Consider the following 19,881-nt stretch of genomic DNA (forward strand, 5'->3'; position numbering starts at 1 on the left):
CAGGAGGAGCAGGAGTGGCTCCCCACTTTACAGCCAATGAAATACTTTTGAAGTGTAGTTACTGTTGTAATGTAGGGAAACGTGGAAGCAAATTTGTGCACAGCAAGGTCCCACAAACAGCAATGTGATAATAACCAGATCATCTGCTTTTAGTGATGTTGGTTGAGGGATAAATATTGACCAGGACACCGTGGAGAACTCCCCTACTCTTCTTCGAAATAGTGCCATGGGATCTTTTACGTCCACCTGAGAGGTCAGATGGAGCCTCGGTTTAACATCTCGTCCTATAGACATTACCTCCCACAGTACAGAATTCCCTCAGTACTGCACTGCGAGTGTCAACCTGGATTTTGTGCTCTAGTCTCTGGAGTGAGAATACAATTTTAATAATAAAGACATCAATTCGCATTTGTGCTTTATTGGGAGTAGAATAGCCACACATTTGGAAAATTCGTCAGGCCTTTTCCTTGACCGTTCCTCAACTTGTCTTTGTGTGTAAGTGTGCGTGTGTGTGTGCATGTGTGTGTGTTAGAAGGGAGAATGAGTCCCATTGGGAAATGATTCACATGAGACTGGCTTGTTTCACTACAGTGCTTTCATTATGTGAGAATACCAATTCAGTGCACTCACACATCATCTGTCTCGCTGGACTTTCTCGGCTGCCACTCAGCCACCACTCCTCCAGAGCTGTGGAAAATGAGACACGCTGTCAGAAAATGGCTCTGGTACGAAGAATGTCTCCAGCCCCGTACTTAATCTTCACATCTCCAGTTCTATCCCCACTTCTGTAAATCCATCTGTGAAATGAGCTCTGAAATTGAGGGGGGAGGGGAAGAAAAAATACCTCCTTTTAATTTCTATTTCTATTCCAAGACGCTGACCAGATAATCTGCTTCCATTTTGGTCGTCAGCCTCTTCTCTGTATCTGGAGCATTTGCCCATTTGCCACAACAATCTGATGCTCCCGCTACTGCTGTGCCTGCCTTCGGTCTGAAATTTTTGCCATACTTGGGTTTTCACGGCAGACCTGCACTGCATGTTGCAAATAGTACTAGTGTTACCCACGTCTTTTGGAATGATACCCGATGGGGAGTTGTGTGGTATGGATTTAACTCCCAAAGTGATTCATCACCACGGTTTATCAAGTCAAGGTCACAGGGAAGCTGTGAATCTGTAACCTATGGTGATCCATTGTGTATTGTTTTTTTGCACCACAGGAAACAATAAATCTGTTTAAAATGAACCCATCTCTTCAGCCAGGCAAGGCAGCAGTGCCCGAATGTACACATAAGTCCAGTAGTTCCTGGTAGAAGTGTTATCCATGGCTTCAGAGGCTAGGGGAACTACCAATTGCACATTTTTGGAATCCTTTCTTTGCCATTCAAAGGAGAGGGAAAAGTTCCATTTCAGAAATCTGTATCTAAGAAGTTTGCAGGCATTGCAAAAAAAACTTAACTGCGTTCAGTTCTGGGCACTGCACCTCAGGAAGGATATGTTGGCCTTGGAGGGGGTGCAATGTGGATTCACCAGAATGATATCAGGGCTTAGAGGGTTAAATTATGAGGACAGGTTGAATAAACTTGGTTTGTATTCCCTTGAGTCTAGGAGAGTGAGAGGTGATCTGATCGAGGTGTTTAAAATGTTAAAAGGATTTGATAGAGTAGATAGAGAGAAACTATTTCCTCTGATGGGGGAATCAAGAATGAGAGCACATAATCTTAAAATTAGAGCTAGGCCATTCAGGAGCAAAATCAGGAAGCACTTTTTTATGCAAGGGGTAGTAGAAATTTGAAATTCTCCCCAATAGGCTGTAGATGTTGGGGGACAATTGGAGCTTTCAAGACTGAGATCGATAGATTTTTGTTAGGTAACTGAATCAATGGACATGGAGCAAAGGCGGATAAATAGAGTTGAAGTGCAGATCTGCCACAATCTAATTGAATGGTGCAGCAGCGTCAAGGGGCCGAATGACCTTCTCCTGTTCCTATGTTTCTATGAGAGGTAGCATGTGCATTTCTCTCCATCAATGCCTTCCTTTCTCCCTTCATTGCCCCTAATTCCCTCTGTCATTGTCATCCATTGCCCTCCTATTGCATTCTCCCCTGCTTCTTCTCAAGCCTGGCTGCACTAGTCCGGGATCCCCCTCTTCTGCCGCTAATGGCAGCGATCCTAACCTTTGTATAGTGTTGGCATGAACTGCTGCTCTGCCAAGAATTCCTGCGTACACTATATAGTGACAGGATCACTGCCATTCAGAATGGCATGAAGGAAAGTGGGTTCCTAGTCTGATCTTAAGTAGAAGAGCTGGGTAGGAGTGGGGGAGCCGGGAACAGGAAGTGGTGAGTGTAAAAGATTGAGCAGCAGTACTGGGTCTGGACAGCGCTGATTTCTGTTGACAGACACCAATGTAATGGCTGGGCCCCCCAAAATGCTAACAGTTGGCATGTATGCGCTCATTGCCAAAGAATGACAAATTATCAGTCGTGGTCTCCGAGTCAGAATGTCGTGGGTTCAAGTCCCACTCCAGAGACTTGAGCACAAAATCCAGTGCAGTACTGAGAGAGTGCTGCACTTTCGGAGGTGCCATCTTTCAGATGAGATGTTAAACCGAGACCTTCGGGTGGATGTAAAAGATCCCATGGCACTATTTCAAAGATGAACAGGGGAATTCTTCCTGGTGTCCTGGCCAATATTTATCCCTCAGCCAACATCACTAAAAAACAGATTATCTGGTCATTATCACATTGCTGTTTGTGTGCAAATTGGCTATCATGTTTCCTAAATTTCAACAGTGACTACACTTCAAATGTACTTCATTGGCTATAAAGCACTTTGGGATGTCCTGAGGTTGTGAAAGGTGCTATATAAATGTGTCTCTCTCACTTGGATGATGTACCAGAGAACATGGATCTGCGCCCAGTATGACTTGCCATTTTGAGAGCAATGGTAAAGGCAGTTCTTATGCTATCCAAGCCCTTTAAGTTCACAATTTTGTCAAACAAAAAAGGAACACAGAATGTAGCCTGGCCAGATTCTCCATTGTAGTGTTGTAAACCTCCTTCAGCAAACAAAGGGTTAAGAGCAGAGGTTGAAGAAAAGCAACCATCCACTTTGCTTTCTGAATCCCTGCTGTTTTGGGAGCTGAGCTGATCGATCGATTGCATTTCCAAATTTTAAACAATGAACTAATTAACTTGTCATCAAGCCGGGCATTTTGCTGGAGCTTGGTGCTCGCACACACACCACACATTCAGCACGACCACTCAGACCCTGTCCTGATGCATCGTACTAAAGTGTAAGCCGCAAACTTTGTCCTAAGGCTTCATTTTGTTAGCTGAACATGGCTATGAAAAAGGTGACCTGAATGAACTGGAGGAGACAAGACAGAAGGTAGAGAGAGGGGGGGGGGGGGAGGGGAGGGAGGGGAGGAAAGAGGGGAGGAAAGGGGGGAGGGGCTGCAGCCCTCATTCAGGATCATGACAACATCCCACTGTTGGGAGACTAGGCATGCATTTAAATCAGCTATTTGCCCACATTTTTATGATGATTCTGATGTGTTCAAATATTTGATTAATCATTAAAATCAATACCTTGTTCAGTTAAAAGCTTTATCCGTCTCCCAGACACTGCTTTCTACGCATTAGCATTGTAATTTATTACTTGTTTGTTTTTTCTAAAAAAAAGCATACTGATTTTTACCAGTGATTGATGGTTAATAGTAAAAACTATTGGTGCATGTTTATAATCGTTAAAAAAAAATTCCTCTCAGATGCAATGGACCCTACGTGGTTCCAGACCTCGGCAGCCCCACTCCACATCACCAACTGCAAAGATGTCCGTATCACGGCAGCCTCACTAGATCAATTGAAGAGTCCAAGCCTCACAAAGTGCTACATATTTGCCACAGAATGCACTGACTGTGGATAACAGATAACAGCATAAACAATTCTTCATTATGAAAGAGTTTGATAGGATAGACGTAGAGAAGATGTTTCCACTTGTGGGGGAAACCAAAACTAAGGGCCATTAATATAAAATAGCCACTAATAAATCTAATGAGGAATTCAGGAGAAACATCTTTACCCAGAGAGTGATTAGAATGTGGAACTCGCTACCATAAGGAGTAGTTGAGGTGAACAGCATGGATGCATTTAAGGGAAGCTCGATAAGTACATGAGGGAGAAATGAATAGAAGGATATGCTGATAGGGTTAGATGAAAAGGGGTGTGAGGAGGCTCATGTGGAGCATGAACACTTGCATTGACCAATTGTCCGAACGGTCTGTTTCTGTGCTGTACATTCTATGTAATTCTGAGTAACCAAGGAGCTTATTTTTAATTTTTTTTAAAATTTAACAGCCCTGATCCAGTCTCGATATTGTCTTGTGTGTGGAAAAAGCTCTAGGCATCAAAAAAAAAACCACAGCTACTGCAACTTTAAATAATTTACAGCTGTAAATAGGACCTATGGTCTCCGGCTCATATCTAATCAATCTGGATCTGTTAGCCTATAATTAAAGGGATCACCTTTTGCCCTATTTCTGATTGATTTTTTCCAAAGCTATACACACTTACTGACAATTCCCTAAACGATTTCTTTCTTGTCTGCGCGAAACTAAGCGAGACAGGCCATGTATAATAGGAAGCAAATGAATTTGTGAAGGGTGCCCGTCTAGCAGTGGCTCAGCGAGCATCCACGATTGGAGGTGATGTGGGGGTAGGGTTGCCAACCCTCCAGGATTGTCCTGGAGTCACCAGGAATTAAGGTCAATCTCCTCAACACTGCTGCGAGCAACCCAGGGAGAAAGTTACATCAGGTCTGCAGCAGAGAAACAGGCCATTCAGCCCAACTGGTCTATGCCGGCGTTCATGCTCCACACAAGCTACCTCCTACCCCTCTTCATATCACCGTGTCAGCATATCCTTCTATTCCTTTCTCCCTCATGTGTTTATCTAGTTTCCCTTTAAATGCATCTATGCTATTTGCCTCAACTATTCCTTGAGGTAGTGAGTTGCACATTCTTCCCACTCTCTGGATAAAGAAGTTTCTCCTGAATTCATAGGGGCACTAAAAATGTGCGTTTTTTTTCACGTTCATTTATTAGCTATAAAAATATTGGAGATGGGGAAAAGATGGCTGTTGGACCGGAGGTCGGAGGTGCTCCAGGGATATGTCAAACCAGAGTTGGCAACCCTATGTGGGGGACGTTCTTCACAACTACCTTTGGCAAGACCCGATACAGCACTCACATTGCAGTTAATGTACACCAAAAGGGGACATACTTCTCCCCTTGGCTAATACTCAAAATACATGTATTTTATGCGCAGCCCAATGATATGAAAAGCATGTAAGTATGACCAAAGATGTCATCATTAACAAGACTAATATGCTTCAAAACTAGATGGATAACATGTGTGCCTATTGTAACTGCAAAGAAGAAAGAAAACACAGCAATAGTACTCAGATGAAGCTCTGAATTCCTGTCAGATTTTATCACTCAGTCACAGCCAATGGGAGGGAAAGCTTCACCCCAATCCCCTAGCAACAGCATTCAGCCTATCAGGGGAGCCGTTGCATTCTGCGGCTCTCACCTCATCAGCTGAACTTCAAGTAGGTCAGCCTGCATTCTAATGACGCCACGGCTGACTGACCCTATCCGTCGCGTCTGTCTGCCTTTGGCCCGAAGTAACCTCAATTGCCTGGTGACACAATGACATACTGCTCTGTTAGAGCGCAGTCAAACTGCAGCTACATTATTCTGCCTCGGGCATCACTCGCCAGACCCGAGTGTCTCTGGAGGGGCAGCATCAATCAGCCAGCTATTCACATGCATAAGTGGCTTCAGCACAAGAGGCTCCCTTCATTAATGACCAGCTGTTTGAGCTAATATCCAAACAAAATAATGTCCTCTACCCTATCTGACATTACATGCCATTCACATCTGTCAGGTTATGCTCATTGACTTAATAGCGAGCTGCAAATTAAAAGCAATTCAGCACGGCAACTGCTTAAATGTCCCCACAGTCTGGCATTTATCTTATATATGAAAGAAAGAACTTGCATTTATATAGCACCTTTCACGACCGCAGGATGTTCCAAAGCGCTTTACAGCCAATAAAGTACTTTTGAAGTGTAATCACTGTTGTAATTTAGGAAACGCAGCAGCAAATTTGTGCACAGCAAGATCCCAAAAATAGCAATGAAACAAATGACCAGATAATCTGTTTTAGTGATGTTAGTTGAGGCATAAATATTAGCCAGGACACCAGGGAGAACTCTTCTTTGAAATAGTGCCATGGGATCTTTTACATCCACCTGAAAAGGCAGGTGGGGCCTCGAATTAACGTCTCATCTGAAAAACGGCACCTCCGACAGTGTAGCACTCCCTCAGTACTGCACTGAGAGTTATCAGCCTAGATTTTTTGCTTAGGTCTCTGCAGTGGGACTTTAAGCTCACAACCTTATGACTCAGAGGCAAGAGTCCTACCACTGAGCCACGGCTGACATGATGATATGAGGGCTCTTTATAGATATGTCTGTAATTCAAATGTGTAATAGAACAAATGGTTTGAAGCTCACACAATAATGGCACACTCAGCTTCTCAGGAACGGATGATGTTCGGTCATCTTTCCCAAGGCTAGCTCATATTTGAGTCTGAAGATGCCTCAGTTGCAGTCAATCACCAAAATGTCATTAATGCCACGGCCAAGTGCGAATCAGTTTCTGATGCTCTGATGGATGCCATACCTTTACGCATTCTGGCCATGTTGGAGTCAATGTAGAGTCCGAACAACTGCAGGAAATCCCGTGTCATAGGGACATAGGAACAGGAGTAGGCCACTCGGCAGCTTGAGCTTGTTCCGCCATTCAATTAGATCATGGCTGAATGGCCGAGCTCTAATTTTAATGTTATGCCTTGTGATTGGTCAGACTAATCAAGGCTGCCAGCTTTAGCCAAGCCCAGAGCAGGACATGGCACAGGGTAGGATGATGACATCACTGTTCAGGTCTGCCTTGCTGCAGCGTGACTCGTCTTGCTCATTGTCCGCTTGGCTCAGTGGTCCCTCTCTTGCCTCAAAGTCAGAAGGTCATGGGTTCATAGCCCCACTCCAGGACTTGAGCACATAATCCAGGCTGACACTTCAGTGCAGACAGAAATGAGGGAGTTCAGGTGAATGGAAAAGATCCCATGGCACCATTTGAAGAAGAGCTGGGGAATTCTCCTCAGTGTCCGAGACAACATTTATCCCTTAATCAACACCATTCAAAACAGATCATTTTGCTATTTGTGGGATCTTGCTGCACTCAAAACTGGCTCTCACATTGGCCTGCAAGGCAACACTGGCTGTACTTCATTGGCTGTGAAGGGCATTGGGACATTCTGAAGATATGATAAGTTCTTTCCATCTTTCGTTATTAATTAAGACATTAACATCATGAGAAACCGAAGTGGGGGGGAAAAAACGTGAAATTTACTTTAAAATCCAGACTTTTGACGTCCAGTATACATTTTAGAAATGTCCTCACTCAAAAACTGAACTGCCCGTTTGCGTACCCTAACCTGCTTCACAATGTGCTGCTATTTTTGTACGATAATATGAACATATTTTCAAGGGGAACTCTTTTCCTTTTATGGACAGGATTCCGTTTTGCAAATTAATTTATTTTTTCAGGCAAAATAGTTAATACCATCATGGCCCAAAGCCCTGACCATATAGCAGAGCTCCTGCTCTGAACTGGATCAGGATTCAGATCTGGCCAGCTTCCCAATCCAATTCAAACATTACTTGAAATGATCTACTCTTTTATCAATGAGAATGCTCCATTGTGCCTTCACCCCCTCCTCTAGAAGCATGTGCCAGAGTGTATTCCATCTACTAGCATATCAAAGCATGCCTCTTCTCTGTAAGCATGTCCCAACATCTCTCTCCTCTAAATATATTCAGCTGCCTAGGCCCCAAACTCTGGAATTCCCTCCCTAAACCTCTCCACCTCTCTCTCCTCCTTTAAGATGCTCCTTAAAACCTATCTCTTCGGCCAAGCTTTTGGTCACCTGTCCTAAAATCTCCTTAAATGGTTCGGTGTCAAACATTTATCTGATAACGTTCCTGTGAAGCAACTTGGGACATTTTACTATGTTAAAGGCGCCATATAAATGTAAGTTGTTGTTTATTGTAGTTGTTTCGTTGTTGTTATATCCTATCAACCCCAGTCCAACTATCATCAGTATCACTGCAATGCTAGTTTCTTGTGTTAAAACACAAATGCAGGAGGTCACTGGCTCCTCCTAGCAATTAGTTTTGCTACACAGACCAAGAAGGTTCCATGTCTGATCTCTATCATCTAGCTGGAGCAGCGCTAGGGGTGCTGCAGTTGACAGCAGCATCTCTGGGTTAGGGGGTTGGGTGAAACCAGCCAGGTTTCCTCCTTCTGATTGCTATCCAGCAGCCCCAAGTGGAAATACATGTATGTGTGGACGTCAGGTGAGGTCAGTGTTGGGCTCAGTGGGCAATGCCCCCGCCATTGAGTGGCCTGTCAGCACACACACACACACCATCAAGGCTCACACATCAATGTAGGCCGCGAGGGGACTATTGCCAATGGATGTGCTCTCCAATCATTTTTTAATTCCGCACACACTTTTAGTTTGTCATGAGTCAATTGTTTCAGTGGTACCCACCTTGCAGGAGGGGGCATGTGTCAGTAACTGGACCCCATTTTGCGGCTCCAGAGGAACCTGCTGCCACTTTATAGGTTCAAACAAAATAGACAGCAAGAAATCAGTGCTTTGAGGGGGGGGTGGGAATTAGCTGGGAGGGAGGAATGGAGGTGTTGCTGCCAACCACTCTGTGTAGGCATCAGTTGCAAACACCACCTACTTTTGAGACTGTAGAACCAACAAGAGGAGAATTGGGCCCACTGACATCATTCTCTGCGAGGAAGGCAATTAGTTTTGTTTACAAATTAGCGGCAGCATTTTCACCCCTGCCTGTATCACACCTATATGTGTGCGTGTGTATGTGTATAGGTGTGATTTGTCTTGCTTGTGTACTGCATAGACACATTTTATTTGTGTGTGGTCCAATTTGCCCTGATTGAGTTTTACAACGTTCATCATCGCTCAGGGTTGCCAACTGTGGTTGGACATTTCCCTCCCCACCCCCACTCTCCTCGCCCAGTCAAACAGCCGTCTCTGATATTTTTTACAACTAATAGACAAAAGCGTTCAAAGAGAATGGAAATAAATACAGTGCCTTATGTTTTAATGCCCCGTTGATTTTTTTCTCCAGGGTTGATCACAAAAGAGTCCAGGAGATTAAGCTTTAATTCCAGGAGACTCCAGGACAATCCTGGAGGGTTGGCAACCCTAACATTGCACTTTTTTTTTTGAAACATCCACATTTTAGATGCCAAAAATGCCTTGCAGGTTTTCAAAGGGTTACAGGCTGTTTCCATTGCACTCTTTCTGCAGCTTTGATTTGCCAGCTTTATGCTTTTAAAAATAAATGCCAGCAGTTGTGCATATGGTCATTAGAAGAGTAGCTGTGCTCTAATGCACATAGCTCTTTGCTGAGCTCAACGCTCTTCTAAACTCCAAACAGATTATTTTCCCTGTTTCAGTTTGTGGTGCGAGGTTATTAGAATCTCTCCGCAGGAATGCCTTTCCAGCAGCTGGACAAACATAATCCAAGCACACACACAGGGCTTGTCTTTGTGGTGCTGGATTAGAGGTCCTTTTGAGGAAGGCCCAGACAGGCACCTCTCCAGTCAACACACCCTTGCTTTTAGGAAATCCCATCAGGAAAACATCAGGACAGCCCTGGGGGGCTCTTGATAAATCAGAAAGCAGCAGCAAATAGGACCAAAAGGCGAAAACTGAGGCCCTGTCACCGGAAATATTGATGATAGCCGATCATCTCCAAACTTTGCTCGTGATAGTTGGAGTGGCCAATTATCTTCCTGCATTAGCTTTGCACAACGTTGCATTGGTTTTCGACTGTAACTGGTTCCTTGTGAAGACGATGTGGATTCTTCCCATAAGTGCTGTTTCTTCAGGAGTGTACCCAGGAGTGGTGTCAGCTGTGGCTCAGTGGGGTAGCACTTTCACCTCGGAGTCAGAAGGTTGTGGGTTCAAGTCCCACTCTGGAGATTTGAGCACAAAATCTAGCTGACGCTCCCAGTGCAGTACCGAGGGAGTGCTGCACTGTAGGATGGTGCCATTTTTCGGAGGAGATGTTAAATCAAGGCCCCGTCTGCCCTCTCAGTGGGACGTAAAAGATCCCATGGCACTATTTTTAAGAAGAGCAGAGGAGTTCTCCCCGGTGACCAGGCCAATATTTATCCCTCGACTAACATCACTTAAATAATTATCTGATAATTATCACAATGCTGTATGTGGGACCTTGCTGTGTGTAAATTGGCCGCTGCGTTTCCTGCATTACAACAGTGATTACAATTCAAAAATACTTCATTGGTTGTAAAGCGCTTTGGGACATCCTGAGGTTGTGAAAGGTGCTATAGAAATGCAAGTCTTTCTTTCTTTTTGTGCATGGCACGTCTGCGACACTCCCTGATTTAGGGTTGCCAACTCTGGTTGGAAGTATTGCAGGAGGTTTCATCACCTGACCGACCCGCCCCCACATTCCCACCATTGGCTGCCTGCCCCGTCCACTCGGGCACATCGCCTTCCCACGGCAACTGGAAAATGAAGAGACTTTTCGTCACCGATTGGATGATTCTTGATAGTCAGTCAGACATCATTTTTCCCATTTCCAATATTTGTATAATTAATAAATGAAAGTGTTCAATGAAATTGAAAAAAACATACCATTTTTTTTAACGCTGTTATGAGTTTTCTCCCTGGGTTGCTGGCAGCAATGTCCTGAAGATCAATCTTTAACACCTAGAGACTCCAAGACAATCCTGGAGGGTTGGCAACCCGACCCTGCTTGGATCATAAAAAGGGGCTGTATACCCGTTGACATTTTGAAAGCTGATTTATTTGTACAGAATTCTTTGCGAGGGAGCCATCGCCGTCTCAGGCAAATCTCATGTGCGGTTCAGAGCCTCAGAAATCAGTTTCTTCACCGAAGGGTTAAAAATGTCTTATGGTTTTTTTTAAAATGATCATAATGGGGTTTTATTTTGGTGAAAGAAAACTGCATTAAAAAGTTAATGGTGCTTGCCTGTTTTTCGTCAAGCTCCCCCTTGTACGCAAGATGTGGATGTAGGTTAGAAACTCAAAGATTCTGCAACATGACAAGACCTGCTGTATAACTGGTCCGAAATGATCCAAACTGCATGACAGTTGGATTCTCCCGGGGCACTAGTACAATCACCAAGTCCCTCCGTGAAGGCTCCCCCAGACGTGCAAATTGCTCTCAGCAGCATCTGAAGGAGCTGCCTGTAGATCCCGGGGCCGCCTGTAGATCCCGGTGCCGCCTGTAGGTTCCGGTGCTGCCGGTAGGTTTTGGTGCCGCCTGTAGGTCCCGGTGCCGCCTGCAGATTCCGGTGCCGCCTGTAGGTTCCGGTGCTGCCTGTAGATCCCGGTGCCGCCTGTAGGTTCCGGTGCTGCCGGTAGGTTTTGGTGCCGCCTGTAGGTCCCGGTGCCGCCTGCAGATCCCGGTGCCGCCTGCAGATCCCGGTGCCGCCGGTAGGTTTTGGTGCCGCTTGTAGGTCCCGGTGCCGCCTGCAGATCCCGGTGCCACCTGTAGATCCCGGTGCCGCCTGTAGATCCCGGTGCTGCCGATAGGTTTTGGTGCCGCCTGTAGATCCTGGTGCTGCCTGTAGATCCTGTGACTGTTTGGAGAGCAGCGAGCAGACGAAGCAGAAGCAGGCCATCAGGCGGGAAGGCCTTTCCCAAACCTCTGGCACGAAGGGAGGACACTCTGCAGACATCTCGCCCGTCCATCTCCAACAGAAAAAGCACAGTCACATCCCGCTGATCTCTTCTCTCCCCCACACACCACCCCCCCGCCCCCCCAATATTAATTCCCGCCACCTTTTTCCATGACACCTTTGTCATGTGCTTTATTTCTTTCTGTGTTTCCACCATTCCCCGATCCCAGTCCACTGAGGCGAGTTTCAGCGTCATTCCCCGCCTCACTGCGCACCAACGATTATCAAATCAGATCCGACATCAACGGCGCAGGAAAGATTAAAAAAAATTTGAAGAACAAAAACTCATCGCCGAATAATTGTTATTTAATGGCGTTGGAAGAACATGTGCAGGACGAGATCATAAAACTTTACCCAGTCAAAGAAAAATAAACCACCTGAAAAAATAAAAAAAGCACCCGAGAGTATCCTCCTGTATCCATAATGGCAAAAAGGCACACACGGCTTTTGATTTTCTTCCCATGGAACTGCACGGGTCTTCAGAGCAGCAAAGCTTCTGCGGAACGGCGAGAGCCAAAAGTCACATGAGAAGCCACATGACCGAGCAGTCAGATGATGATGATGATGATGATGTGGTCAACTGTTGTATTGAAAGGAGTGAGAGCTTCACAGAGCAATGCTTGCTCTCTCTCTCTAGTGGTTAGAGAAAATTTATTTCCTTGTCCTCTTCTCTTTCAAAAACAAAGCAAGAGCCCCGATGATAGAGAGATAGTGGATGCTGTTCCTCAGATGTGAGCTTGATGGCAGCAATATTACTTCGTAGGTGACACACTAGCAACTGCGCACACAGACGAGGCTGGAAGACTCTTTGTTTATTCACCTGCGAACAGTTTGACCTCACGGTTGCACGACACGATCAGGAAGTCATTTTTTTTTTCCTCTTTCCACACACGCTCTGCACTGTAAACAAACTCGCCGCTTGACTCAAGTCCAGATGTTTAAACAAGGTCAGGGAACGAGATTGTGTGAATGACAATGAGAGCTTCTCGCAAGGAGCACCTCCAGTGCTGAACCTCGCAAGTCACGCACGTGCCTCGAGATCGTTGACCTCAAACCACAGTTTGATGAGAAGATTGGGGTGGGGAGGGCGTGATAGTGGCACATTGAGTCTGGCACCTTGCCAGTATGTCTGCGCCGGCAGTTGTAACGACTAATGAGTGCCATTCAAGGTAAATAGCTCTCACAGACCTCTTCTGCTGCCTTATTCATCGATAAAATAAAGAAAATGAGAAGAGTGTTCTGTCTCACAGTGTTTTAAGAATTAACTGCTTGTAAGCCAAATTCCTGCTGCAGCTTCCATGTATTTTACACAGCTCAGCAATCCTGTCTCGGATCATCGGGAAATCCATAGGGAAAAACTGAAGGAGATTTTTTTTAAATCTTTCCTGAGGAGATCAACATTTTTTTTTTCTCTGTCCTCAGGGAGGATGATCGCAACATGTTACATTTTAAGCATGAGCACATTTCCTGAGGCTTTTCCTGCCATTGCAAGGAACAGGGAAGAGAATTTTCATTTGATTGTACAAATTACGGGAAAAGTAACACGAACAGCAGGGCCTTTTGATTTTAAGCCTGCGCTGAATAGCACACTTAAAATATGACCCAATTTTAATATCCCAAATTAGTCCAGTGTAAAACATGGTGTAGGCTCATACTGGAAGACTGAAAGTCAATACATTAGGATTCCCTGATTCACGTCCCATAAGGGAGTACAGGCCAGATTTTACAGTTGCTTGGTCTGATGTACATTCCTTACAGCATTTCCCTTTTAAATGCTACATTAATCCATCCATCGCAGGTTCTTTGTTTAACAGGGTAGGTAAAATCGTTAAACCAGCTTGTATTTTTCCTTTTTACTATAGTCACAGATATCATAAAATCATAGAATCATACAGCACTGAAGGAGGCCATTCGACCCATCATGCCTGTGCCGGCTCTTTGAAAGAGTTATCCGATTAGTCCCACTCCCCCTGCTCTTTCCCCGTAGCCCTGCAATTTTTTCCTTTTCAAGTATTTATCCAATTCCCCTTTGAAAGTTACTATTGAATCTGCTTCCACCGCCCTTTCAGGCAGCCCATTCCAAAAAATAACAACTTGCTGAGTAAAAAAATTTCACCTCATCTCTCCTCTGGTTATTTTGCCAATTATCTTAAATCTGTGTCCTCTGTTTACCAACCATCCTGCCAGTGAAAACAGTTTCTCCCTATCTACTCTATCAAAACCCTACATAATTTTGAACATTCCTCTGGAAAAGTTACTGTTTGTTTACAAGAAGGCATCAACTGATTGAATGATTCAGAGGCATGTGATTTGCTGTTTTTTTTTTGTGGACTGCACATATTTACCAGTTCCAGTCAATACTCTGCCACAGGATGATTTATTTAGTAAACGTACAGTGTTATCGGAAAAATATGCCATAAAGAAGCCAGTTTACTGTTGCCTGTATGGTTATGCAACAAGGATAAGCCGTGTACAATTGACAAGGAATGTCTAGCGGGGGTACTTAATGTTCAAAAAATTTCCCAGCATCAGGGCAGCTGACAGGCAGCAGCTGGATGGAATTCAAGTTGGGTGTGTCCAATCCACGCTCGTCTGGATGATGAGGGTGTATCCCATATTTGGGAAGAGGTATGATTCAAAGCTCTGCTTTGAATTTCAATGTGGATAAGTCCTAAAATAAATCAGTGCAGGAGCAAAGCACCAAAAAAGGGACTGAGTGCTGATCAAGAAAGAGATCTTGTTGCAACTGTCAACTCGGCTCAGTTGGTAGCACTCCCACATCTGGGTCAGGAGGTTCTGGTTCAAGGCCCACAACGGACATGAGCACACAATGCAAGCTGACGCTCCAGTGCAGTACTGAGGGAGTGGTGCATTGTCCGAAATTCAGCCTTTTGGATGGGGTGTTAAACCAAATCATGGTCCCACTGCTCAGATGGGCATAGGCAATCTAAGGACACTATTCGAAGAAGAGCAGCGGAGTTAACATCAAGGGCATGGATAATGTCTATTTCAGCAGGTTATTAAGCTTAGCTCAGACCATGAAAGACAGCACTTCTGACAGTGCAGCACTCCCTCAGTACCGCACTAAAGTGTCAGCCTAGACTTAGTGCTCAAGTCTCTGAAGTGGGACTTGAACCCACAACCTTCTGACTCAGATGCATGAGTGCTACCAACTGAGCCACAGCTGACAGCCGATAAATGATCATGTTTCAAAAAGTATTTGGCTGACCATATTCAACCCTTTCATTATAACAACAAATTGCATTTATAAAGTGTCTTTAATGTAATAAAACATCCCAAGGCGCTTCACAGGGGCGTTATCAAACAAAATTTGACACCCAGCCACATAAGGAGATATTAGGACAGGTGACCAAAAGCTTGGTTAAAGAGGTAGATTTTAAAGACCGTCTTAAAGGAGGAGAGAGAGGTAGAGAGGTGGAGAGGTTTAGGGAGGGAATTCCAGAACTTAGGGCCTAGGCAGCTGAAGGCACGGCCATTAATGATGGAGCGATTAAAATCGGGGATGCACAAGAGGCCAGAATTGGAGGTGCTCAGAGATCTCAGAGGGATATAGGGCTGGAGGAGGTTACAGAGATAGGGGAGGGGCGAATTCATGGAGGGATTTGAAAACAAGGATGAGAATTTTAAAATCGAGGCGTTGCTGGACCGGGAGACAATGTAGGTCAGTGAGCACAGGGGTGATGGGTGAATGGGACTTGGTGCGAGTTAGGATACAGGCAGCAGAGTTTTGGATGAACTCAAGTTTTGGAGAGCGCAAGGTGGGAGGGCCAGCCAGGAGAACATTCAATTCTGTTCTTAAACAGACCTTTTAAAGGATCCGATCAACACATCGTTAACTACTTTTGCTGGGAGTCTGTTATTCATATCCACTCCTCCATGACAAAAGACAAATCTAATTTCTAGTGTCATTTGTGGATTAACTCACTTACCTCCTAAGCTTAATAACTTGCTGAAATCCATGCCCTTCAACAGTTCTTTTTCAAAAAAAAACTGCGACGTCTCCCCTTTTAATCTTTCCTCCAGTCAAAATAAGATCAATTACGTGAGTCTCTCTTATTAACGTAGGGGCCCAGATTGCAGAATTACCCTTATCACTCTTCTCTGAGCTCCTTCCAATGCATCAATGTCCATTTGAAGGAGTTCAGAGAAAAGTGCTTGAAACTGCACTGAATGTTGCAAATGTGGTCTCGCCAATATCTAGGCAAGGCTAGAATAATGTGTTGACTTATAAACCTTGGCAAAAATGAGGTTCAGCTGGCAAACGTGCACCAGTAGTGGAGTGGGCGGCTACATCGGGTTTTGGAATGGAAGCCCCTAGCCCTAATTTGAATAGGCTACTAGCACCCGAAAAACTTGCTCAAAGAGTTTGCCCTGTAGCACGCTTGGCACGGGTATAAAATCTGCCCAAATTTCTCATCCTTGTTTTCAAATCCCTCCATGGATTCGCCCCTCCCTACCTTTGTAACCTCCTCCAGCCTACATCTTTCCGAGATCTCAACACTCCTCCAATTCTGGCCTCTTGCACATCCCTGATTCTAATCATTCCACAGTTGGCGGCCATGCCTTCAGCCGCCTAGGACCTATGCTCTGGAATTCCCTCCCTAAATCTCTCTGCCTCTCCACCTCTCTCTCATCCTTTAAGATGTTCCTTAAAACCTACCTCTTTGACCAAGCTTTTGGTCACCTGCCCTAATATCTCTTTATTTGAGATATGGTTTTATGAAAGGGAATCATGTTTCACAAATTTATTAGAGTTCTTTGAGGAAGTAACGAGCAGGGTGGATAAAGGGGAACCAATAGATGTATTGTATTTGGATTTCCAAAAGGCATTCGATAAGGTGCCACATAAAAGGTTACTGCACAAGGTAAGAGCTCATGGTATTGGGGGTAATAATTAGCATGGATAGAGGATTGGCTAACTAACAGAAAACAGAGAGTCTGGATAAAGGGGTCATTTTCAGGATGGCAATCTATAACTAGTGGGGTGCCGCAGGGATCAGTGCTGGGGCCTCAACTATTTACAATATTTATCAATGACTTGGATGAAGGAAGCGAGTGTACGGTGGCCAAATTTGCTGATGATACAAAGATAGGTGGAAAAGCAAGTTGTGAGGAGTGTCTGCAAAGGGATTATAGATAGGTTAAGCGAGTGGGCAAAAAATTGGCAGATGGAGTATAATGTGGGAAAATGTGAAGTCATCCACTTTGATAGGAAGAATAAAAAAGCAAAATATTAAAAAATGGAGAAAGACTACAGAATGCTGCATTACAGAGGGATTTGGGTAATGAAACACAAAAAGTTAGCATACAGGTGCAGCAGGTAATTGGGAAGCAAATGGAATATTGGCCTTTATTTCAAGGGGGATGGAGTATAAAAGCAGGGAAGTCTTGCTACAACCGTACAGGATGCTGGTGAGACCACACCCAGAGTGCTGCGTACAGTTTTGGTCCCCTTATTTAAGGAAGGATATACTTGCAATGGAGGCGGTTCAGAGCAGGTTCACTAGGTTGATTCCGGGTATGGAAAGTTTTTCTTATCAGGAAAGATTGAGCTGGTTAGGCCGATATTCACTGGAGTTTAGATGAATGAGAGGAGATTCTGAGGGGGCTTGACAGGGTAAATGCTGAGAGGATATTTCCCCTCATAGGGGAATCTAGAACCAGGGAGCATAGTCTCAGAAGAAGGGGTCGCCCATTTAAGACGGAGATGAGGAGAAATTTCTTCTCTCAGAGGGTTCTGAACCTTTTGAATTCATTGCCCCAAAGAGTGGTGGAGGCTGAGTCATTGAATATTTTCAAGGCTGAGTTAGACAAATTTTTGATTAGCAAGGGAGTCAATGGATATGGAGAATAGGCGGGAAAGTGGAGTTGAGGCCAGAACCAGATCAGCCATCATTTCATTGAATGGAGGAGCAGGCCCGAGGAGCCAAATGGCCTACCCCTGCTCCCATCTCTTATGTTCTTATGTGGCTCGGTGTCAAATTTTGTTTGATAGTGCCTTGGGACATTTTACTACATTAAAGGTGCTATATAAATGCGAGTTGTTGTTGTTGTTGTTGAAGGAGATGCGGCATGCTATTAAAGGAGAAGTTGTGATGGTGGTATAAAAAGTAGACTAATTGTTCACCTTGGCACAGCGGAGAGGTTGGCAACTTTGCTGCTTTCATACTGAAGAGTTGGAGGTCTAGCTGAAGGAGATGCCCCGATGGAGGAAGACCCTAATTGGGGCCCAAGGCAACACTTCAGTTATAACACAGATAAAACACAGTCCTTGTTGAGATGAAGTCCCACCTTCACACTGAGGACACCGTCCAACGTGTTGTGTGTCACTACCACCGTGCTAAATGGGATAGATTCAGAACAGATCTAGCAGCTCGAGACGGGGCATCCATGAGGCGCTGTGGGCCATCAGCAGCAGCAGAATTGTATTCCAGCACAATCTGTAACCTCATGGCCCGGCGTATTCCTCACTCTACCATTACAGGGATCAACCCTGGTTCAATGAGGAGTGTAAAAGAGCATGCCAGAAGCAGCACCAGGCATACCTAAAAATGAGGTGCCAACCTGGTGAAGCTACAACACAGGACGACATGCATGCTAAACAGCGGAAGCAACATGCTATAGACAGAGCTAAGCGATTCCACAACCAATGGATCAGATCAAAGCTCTGCAGTCCTGCCACATCCAGTCGTGAATGGTGGTGGACAATTATACAACTAACGGGAGGAGAAGGCTCCATAAACATCCCCATCCTCAATGACGGTAGAGCCCAGCACGTGAGTGCAAAAGACAAGGCTGAAGTGTTTGCAACCATATTCAGCCAGAAGTGCCGAGTGGATGATCCATCTCGGCCTCCTCCCGATATTCCCACCATCAAAGAAGCCAGTCTTCAGCCAGTTCAATTCACTCCATGTGATATCAAGAAATGGCTGAGTGCACTGGATACAACAAAGGTACGGGCCCCGACAACATCCCGGCTGTAGTGCTGAAGACTTGTGCTCCAGAACTAGCCGTGCCTCTAGCCAAGCTGTTCCAGTACAGCTACAACACTGGCATCCACCCGACAATGTGGAAAATTGCCCAGGTATGTCCTGTCCACAAAAAGCAGGACAAATCCAATCCGGCCAATTACCACCCCATCAGTCTACTCTCAATCATCAAAGTGATGGAAGGTGTCATCGACAGTGCTATCAAGCAGCACTTACTCACTAATAACCTGCTCACCGATGCTCAGTTTGGGTTCCGCCAGGACCACTTGGCTCCAGACTTCATTACACCCTTGGTCCAAAAATGGACAAAAGAGTTGAATTCCAGAGGTGAGGTGAGTGTGACTGCCCTTGACACCACGGCAGCATTTGACCGAGTGTGGCACCAAGGAGCCCTAGTAAAATTGAAGTGAATGGGAATCGGGGGAAAACTCTCCGGTGGCTGGAGTCGTACCTAGCATAAAGGAAGATGGTAGTGGTTGATGGAGGCCAATCATCTCAGCCCCAGGACAACGCTGCAGGAGTTCCTCAGGGCAGTGTCCTAAACCCAAACATCTTCAGCTGCTTCATCAATGACCTTCCCTCCATCATAAGGTCAGAAATGGGGATGTTCGCTGATGATTGCACAGTGTTCCGTTCCATTCGCAACCCCTCAGATAATGAAGCAGTCTGTGTCCGCATGCAGCAAGACCTGGACAACATCCAGGCTTGGGCTGATAAGTGGCAAGTAACATTCGCGCCAGACAAGTGCCAGGCAATGACCATCTCCAACAAGAGAGAGTCTAACCACCTCCCCTTGACATTCAATGGCATTACCATCGCCAAATCCCCCATCATCAACATTCTGAAGGTTACCATTGATCAGAATCTAAACTAGACCAGCCTCATAAATACTGTGGCTACAAGAGAATGTCAGAGGTTGGGTATTCTGTGGCGAGTGACTCACCTCCTGACTCCCCAAAGTCTTTCCACCAT

The 19,881-nt window shown here is 45.1% G+C and overlaps 1 protein-coding gene across 28 annotated transcripts in view; it reads right to left on the reverse strand.

The window, feature by feature from the left end:
* LOC137335989 (ice nucleation protein-like) overlaps positions 1 to 19,881 on the reverse strand; it is a 489,293-nt gene that overhangs the window by 82,759 nt on the left and 386,653 nt on the right. For 6 of the 28 annotated variants that reach the window (XR_010966564.1, XR_010966556.1, XR_010966546.1 and 3 more), the window contains one exon: positions 631 to 811. The exons of 18 other annotated variants lie outside the window; for them this stretch is intronic. Coding sequence is in view for 4 of the 10 variants with exons in the window: in XM_068001493.1 (XP_067857594.1) it covers positions 11,337 to 12,095 (759 nt within the window). In the remaining 6 variants the exon portion in view is untranslated. Of the gene's footprint in view, positions 1 to 630; positions 812 to 10,829; positions 12,907 to 19,881 lie in introns of those variants that run through there. 4 more of the 28 variants (XM_068001493.1, XM_068001502.1, XM_068001517.1 and 1 more) reach the window with 3 other exon arrangements.

The sequence above is a fragment of the Heptranchias perlo genome, chromosome 2 (assembly GCF_035084215.1).
Source record: "Heptranchias perlo isolate sHepPer1 chromosome 2, sHepPer1.hap1, whole genome shotgun sequence".
Lineage (NCBI taxonomy): Eukaryota > Metazoa > Chordata > Chondrichthyes > Hexanchiformes > Hexanchidae > Heptranchias > Heptranchias perlo.